The sequence below is a fragment of the Cyanistes caeruleus genome, chromosome 31, assembly GCF_971803275.1.
Source record: "Cyanistes caeruleus chromosome 31, bCyaCae1.hap1.1, whole genome shotgun sequence".
Taxonomy (NCBI): Eukaryota; Metazoa; Chordata; class Aves; order Passeriformes; family Paridae; genus Cyanistes; species Cyanistes caeruleus.
The window spans coordinates 2488160-2495403 of record NC_141731.1 but is presented as its reverse complement, the minus strand read 5'-3'; the positions used below and the strand labels follow the sequence as shown (position 1 = coordinate 2495403).

Below are 7244 nucleotides of genomic sequence, written 5' to 3'. Positions count from 1 at the left end.
GGATGGAGCTGGAGCAGCGCACAAAGCTCTTCCCGCACTCGGGGCACTCGCAGGGCTTCCCTTAGTGGTGCCTACGTTGGTGTTGGGTCAAGTGAGAGCTCCTGGAGAAGCTCTTCCCACACTGGGGACACTCGTAGGGCCTCTCCCCAGTGTGGATGCGCCGGTGGGTGGTGAGGGCGGAGTTGTGCTTGAAGCCCTTCCCGCAGTCGGGGCAGCGGAAGGGCCTCTCGTCTGTGTGAATCCGCTCATGTAGGGGGACATGGGAGCTGCGCTGAAACCTCTTCCCACACTGGGGACACTCGTAGGGCCTCTCCCCAGTGTGGATGAGCTGGTGTGCCCTCAGGTAGGAGCTCCACCCAAAGCTCTTTCCACATTCCAAGCAGGTGTAGGGCCGTTCCCCTGTGTGGATCACCTGGTGTCTCATCAGGTTAGAGATCTCTCTGAAGCTCTTCCCACATTTCCCACACTCATAGGGTCGTTCCCCAGTGTGGATCACCTGGTGCCGGATCAGGTGGGAGCTCTGGCTGAAGCTCTTCCCACATTCCCCACACTCGTAGGGCTTTTCCCCAGTGTGGATCCTCTGGTGCTGGATCAGGTGGGATCTCTTTCTGAAGCCCTTCCCACATTCCAAGCACTTGTGGGGCTTCTCCCCCAGCTCTGAGCTCCGGCTGGATCTCTGGCCGTGTTCCTGGCACTGGGGGGATCTTTCCTCCTCGCAGCTCCCTGGGCTGTGTTTGCAGACCCTCCTTATGCGGGATCTCCAGGGCTTTTCCTCCTCCTCTTCCATTTAGACACGGTATGAAAATTCCTGATTAGGAGGAAAAAAAGAGAGGAGAGCGCCTTGGACTGGGGGTTCCTCCATGCCCAAGTTCATCTCAGAAAGTCATTGGGCATCTTGTGTCTGTAAGAACCAAAACACCAAGATTCAGCCCAGACATCCTCCAAACATCAAAACAAAGATCAAAACCTACCCAAACACGAAATTCAGGCAAAACCCCCTCCAGAATAGAAAGATTCAGCCCCTGCAAAAAGACAAAGCACCAACATTAAGCCCAATAAAGATCAGAAACATCAAGATTCAGCCCAGTGAAAATTGTGGATCCCCCTCTCCAGTCACCTGCTGACTGTGGGCAGGGAAACACTCCTGGGACTGCACACACAGGGAGGGTGGAACCTTGTGCTGCTTCCTCTTCCTGCTCCTCCTCCTCTTGTGTTCCAGCACTTGCTCACACCTCTTCCTTCTTCTTCTGTAAAACCCGAGATAGATACTTTGACCATTTTGTTCTTCAGCCCTGCTCCTCCTTCCCTTCTCCTCCTGCCCCCAGGCCCAGCACCCACTGCCGCCTCCCTCTTCCCCCCCAGTCCCACAGCATCCCACCGCAGGGGCACGGATGCAGCTGGGCCAGCTCGGCCTGGGGCAGCGCTGGGCTCTCGGCCGCTTCCGCCCGCACTCGCTCCCCACTGCAGCCGCTCCCGCCACCACAGCGCGGGGGGGCCCGGCCTTGGCGCTCCCCCCTCCCACCTCCCCAAATTCCCCTCCAGGGGGGCGCCAAGGCCCGGGGGGGAGGGGCGCAGCTGGGCTCCAGCTGGGGAACGCTGGCAGCTGCGGCTCTGCCTGGACACTGATGAGTCATCAGCGCCGTGCGCTCTGATTGGCTCAGCCCTGCCTGAGCCCTGCGCCTGCACCAAGGGGGGGGACACCCTGCTCCAGGGGGGATGGCCCCGAAATTTTCCAGCTGACTCAGATCCTTTGTATCCCAGTTTTGGAGGACAGGAAAACAAGGAGGTGAGGATTTCAGGGGGTTTCTCTGAGCTGGGAGCGGCAGGAGCGGGCGCAGAGCTGCGGCACCGGGAGCACGGGCTGGGGGCCTGTGGGGAGCTGTGGGGCCGGGCCGGGGCTGTGGGGCAGCCGGGGCTCAGCGCCAGGCGCTGCCTGAGCCCAGCACCCCCCGGGCAGGGCCGGCAGTGGCCCCCGGCCCCCAGGAGGCTGTGGGACGCCCCGGCCGCTGCCCGGCCCCGTGGAGCTGCCGGCCCTGCCCGCCGGGGGGGCCGCCTTTGGACACTGCGGCAGGACAGGGACCGGCTCTGGGATACGGGCTGGGGAGGGGAGCCTCAGCACAGCCAGCACGAGGAAGGAACAGCTCACAAATGGCGATTAGACCTGCAAGGATCCACATGATCTTTTAAGCATTTCCTGCTGGGTCCCTGGAGAAAGGAAGGATTTTGCAGAAAGCTCAGCAGCTGCCACAGGATGAGCACCCACAGGCACTGAGGGGGCTGCAGCAGCGACAGAAGAAGCCCCTGCAGCACTTGCTCACAAAGGCTCAGCAGCTGAATGCAGCAAGGGATGAGCAAAAGGCCAAGCTGAAGGCAAAGGCCATGGCACAGTTCCTACAGCCCCTGAGGGATCAAGCCCAGGGCCCAAGGGGGCCCCAGCACCCAGGGGACACCCTCGGCCACAAGCACCTGGCACAGGCATTGCCCTCCTGGCCAGGGCACAGCCCACCCAAACAGCCCCTGGCAAGGAATCAGCCTTCCAGCTGCAGGGCACAAGGACACTGCAAGCACAGACAGCAGCACCCTCAGCACCAGCAAGTCCAGCCCTTGATGGACACGCATTCTTAGCGGTGGCACAGCTCCCATTCCACCAGGGACCCACCACACTGCAGCCCTTGGGAACATCCAGGGTGGCTCTGGATCCAGAGGAGACCTTTCCTGATGGACACAGGGGCCTCTCCATCCAATCGGAATCTTACAATAAAAGGGGGGAAAATTGTTAAGGAATATTTTAGCTATTAAGGCACTAAGTGGGAAAGATGAGTGGGTGTGTTTTATTCAGCCACTATTAACAAATGTGGGGGATGGGTTTAAAATGCAGGGATTTTTATTTGCTCACAATTGTGATTCTAATTTACTGGGAAGGGATTTGATGGCCAAATTGGGAATGCAAATTAATGTTGCCAAAGGTGATACAGAGGCTGGTTCTGTTGTACCTCTGTGTCAAATGTCTGGCAGAGCCACGGCTGAAGTGAACCCACAAGTGTGGGCAGCCCCAGGGAAATGGGCAAAATTAGATATGGAGCCTCTCCAAATTTCCCTGAAGCAACCAGGACAAGAGGTGTCCAAAAGCAATCCCCTGTTCCAAGGGAGGGAAGGAAGGGCTCACAGCCTGTCTGGGAGTCCTGCTCAAGGCACGGCTTGGGGAGCCAGGGATGGCTCCCTAGAATGCTCCTATCCTGCCAAACAAGAAATCCAATGGAATCCACAGAATGCTGCAGGACCCAAGAAGAAGAAATGAGATGATGAAACCGAGGCACCCCACACTCTCAGATCCTTACACCAGCCTCAACCAGGTGCCCTCCCCACACTGCTGCCATTCACAACTTGATGCAAAAGATGCTTTCTGGGGATCTGCCCACTCACAGAGGATGCAAACTGAATTCTGCCTTGGGCTGGCAACAAGAGGTAGAAGGGAAAATGCTCAAGACATGGACGGTCCTTCTGCAGGGATGCACGGAAGCACCGGCCTGATTGGGGCAAGCCTTGCAGGAAATATCAAAGGAATTGACCTCACCCCCAGGGACTGGCTTAATGCAGGATGTGGATGACTTGATCCAGTCAGAAAAACAAGGAGAAGAGGTAGAGGAAGCCTCTGTGAAATGGCTTCATTTTCAGGCTAAAAAGCAGCTTTGAGTATCTGAAAAAAAAGAAAGGGCAAATGGTAGAGAAAATGGTTAAATATTTGGGACCTACGTTGATGGAAGTTTTGTCTTTTATTGACCCTGAGAGGGTTCAGGGAATCTCAGAAATAATGTGACCCAGGACTAAAATGGAGCTGGAACAATTCCTACAATTAACAGGGAATTGCAGGAGCTGGATTGAGGATTCTCTTTTCTAGGCAGAACACTGTGTGACTTCTTTAGCCCCAGATAGTCTCAATGTTATGGTGCAGATATAAGAAAGAGAACAAAACTTAACAAAATGAAAAAAATAAAATGATTGATGCCCCAGCCATGGCTCTTGCAGACTCAGAAATCTGAATTGGAAGGGAATATTAAACAGGCCACCCCTGAGCCTGCACTGAAGGCAACGCAGCAGCAGCCAGGGCTCCCCAGCGGGGGAAGCCCCTGCGCCTGCCCACAGATCCTCTGCTCAAATCCTCGGCCTGGCCACCCTCCTTTGCCATCTCCAGCCACTGCGGGACAATCCTTGCTCTCACTCTTGCAGCTTCAGGCCTTTCTGTGCCTGCCCTCGCCACAGCTGCTGGGGAAGGCACCGGGACAATTCCACTCTGCCTCTCAATGACACTCACACTCTGCCCTGCCTGGGATTAGCTGCTGGCAAAATAGACCAACTTGAAAATGGTTTAAAATCTAATTTCTCTAAAGGGACTTGGTTTGCCTTTCCCTTGGGGAAAGGAATTTTAAAGATTTTTTTAAGGGATGTTCCACCACTCAGCAGAGATGAAATTAACATCTCAACAGACTGGGAATAGCCCAAAAGATTCCCACCAAGATAACGACCAACAACAAAGCATCAACACCCAGCAGCAAACATCAACCAACATCTTACCCCAGACACTGCCCCAGGCACAGCTGGAGACACCTGGTCTGGAAAAGGCTGAGCAGGAAATCCAGGAGTGCCCACCTAATTCCCATCACAGGCACAGAAATCCGGGTGCAACAGGAAACCAAATCCTAACAACTCCACACCTTCAAACCAATGAACATTAAACCAAGGGATTTCTATGGGGTCAGAATGTATAAATTTAGGAAAATCTAGTCAAACTCATGTGTCATGGAATGATTTTCTCTGCACACCCAGCCTAAGTGTGCATGAAATAATTCCTGTTGCACATCCTGGCCAGAATCAAGTAATGCCTTATTTTTCTAAAGACATTGTTGAAGAGTTTTGCTTTTCACAGTTTCAGTGAAGGGATTACACCGTTAGAGTAATTTTTTGTAATAATTTTACTTCTCTATTGTCGGTTCTGTTTGGGCCAGTGGTGTGAGAATCAGTTTTTATTCCTAGGAGAATAAAAAGAAAACACTTGATTGCTTTCTCATTTTTGTTTTATATTTGTACTTGACTCTTAGTCATTAAAAAATGATGGTATGAGTTTTTTGATGTTCCCCTTTAAGCTGCACTTTGAAAACCAGAAGAGCTTTAAAGTTGGTGCTTTAACACATAAACAGTTATTAGAATATTGCTTAAAAAAAAATAAACAGCAGATCTGTGGGGGGCCACGCGTGAGTCAGGGGATGTCTGCCCTGGAAGAGAAGCTTTGTTCCAGGCAGCCAGGAGAGGAGCTTTAGAAATGCAAATTAACACTGATGGGACAAAGCCTGCACAATGGCCCAGGGGCTTCCTGCCTGCAGGAGGAATTGGGCTGATTCCAGGAAGGAAAAAACAGAGGCAATGAGTGAATCTCCTTGGAGATAGGGCCAGGGACTTGTACATAAGGCAACAAAGGGAGAAACCATCATTTTCAGAAAATGTTACTAATTGACAAGGACTGCTGCTCAGACCAAGTCCCAATACATTCCTGAACTTCCAGAAGAACAAACACTTCACAGAGCCAGGAATATCGGGTGTTATACAAAAAGGACATGCAGCAGGCGGATCGGGAAGGCTGAACCTTCCAAGCACCTCGGCCAGTGTTGGGCAAAGGGACAGGGACATGCGGCCGGGAAAATCAGGACAAAAACGAGGCCGCGTCCTCCAACACCTGGAGAGAGCGCACGGCAAATGCCCCATGGCCTCTCCCTTTGGGCAGCAATAAAGTCACTTGCACACCGCTCCTCTGGCTCCTTGGGCCACACAAACCTCTGGCGCCGGGAATTTTCCCGCCCGGCTCCGGGCACAGCGCAGCCACCTCCGGCCTCCCGACACGAAGCGGGACGAGCCAGCGCTGCTCCGCCACCGCCTCCTGCCGAGGCCCCAGCGGCAAGGAGACCGCGGGCAGCCGCTCCCGCAGCGCCCTCAGCCCAGGGCCAACACGGGCCGGCCACGGCACAAGCCACCCGCCACAGCCCCCTGCCGCCCCCTCCCGGGCCCGCAGCGAGCCCCGAGCCCCCGCAGAACCGAGCGCGGCTCCCACCTGCGATGGCCGGGGCCGCCTCCGAGCTCCGCCGCCGCCTCACCGGGCTCCGGCCGCTGCTGCCGCCGCTGCCGGGCCCGCACAGACGCTCCGGCAATGGCGGCTCTCCTGCCCCACGGCCGCCCTGGGGGCTCCAGCGGGGCCGGGCTTGTCCCCGTTCTGCCCAATCAGCGCACGCCAGAGCCATGAGTGACGGCAGAAGCAGCCAATGGCAGCCAGCGGCGGGCTCTGCACACGGCACAGCCCCGCCCCGCGCTCTCAGGGCCCGCCCCGGGCTGCGTGAGGGGAAAGCGGGGACGAGGAACAGCCCTGGAACGGGCCCGGCCCGAGCCGCCATTGAGCTCCCAACACAAACAAAGTTCTCCGCACCTCCCGGCCCGCCTTGCCCAGCCCTGGCTGCTGGGTGGCTCCGGCTCGGCGGGAAGCCCTGGAGCCTCACTTCTCCAATGTCTAGTTAGGAGCGTCAGTGCATCACTTTGATTTTCCCCAAACAGGGAAAACAGCCCCAAAGCCCTATGGATGAGTGGGGGAGGGGAGAGATTTCTTGCACTAAACTCCCAAAATTACCAAAACCAAAGCGAAGTGAACCGGGATCCCCCAGCAGCGCCTCTCTGACGTCCCAGCTGAAGCCCTCGCTGGCTGCTCCAGGCTGGAGCGGCACACTGGGAGCACTGGGAAGGGGCCCCGGCTCGGGGCGCAGCCCCCGGGGCAGCCCCACGGCCCCCACGGCAGCTCCAAGGCTCCGCCAGCCGGGATGGAACGTGGGACGGGGAGCAGGGGAAGGGACGGGGCTACCGGCGCCGAGGAAACACGAGGGACACCGGGGGCACTTCACGAGCATTTAACGCAAAAGATAAAATCATAAGGGAGACAAAAGCAACAGCAACTGTGTCACCATAGCACAGGGCCACACAAGGACATGTCCCACTGCTGTGGGGTGATGCTGGCCCAAGTCCAGGCACCCACCACAGCTGCTCTCTCACTGCCCTCCACAGCCACACAGGGAGAGAAAATTTAACCAAGGGTTCATGAGTTAAGGACCTGAGACTGTTTCCTCATCAAACACAGTCATGGGCAAAACAGGAGATATAAATTGAATTTGTTGCCAATAAGCTCAGAGCAGGAGAATAAGAAGACCCTTAAA

General features: G+C 55.9%; 1 protein-coding gene across 1 annotated transcript; it reads right to left on the bottom strand.

The window, feature by feature from the left end:
* LOC147648709 (uncharacterized) lies at positions 1 to 1248 on the bottom strand. Its single transcript, XM_086866585.1, has 3 exons — positions 1118 to 1248; positions 972 to 1022; positions 1 to 808 (listed from the first exon to the last, which is right to left on the bottom strand). Exon 3 carries the CDS (start codon positions 785 to 787, stop codon positions 62 to 64), a length of 726 nt encoding a protein of 241 aa, XP_086722711.1. The 5' UTR covers positions 788 to 808; positions 972 to 1022; positions 1118 to 1248; the 3' UTR covers positions 1 to 61.
* Between the last annotated feature and the right edge of the window lie 5996 nt (positions 1249 to 7244).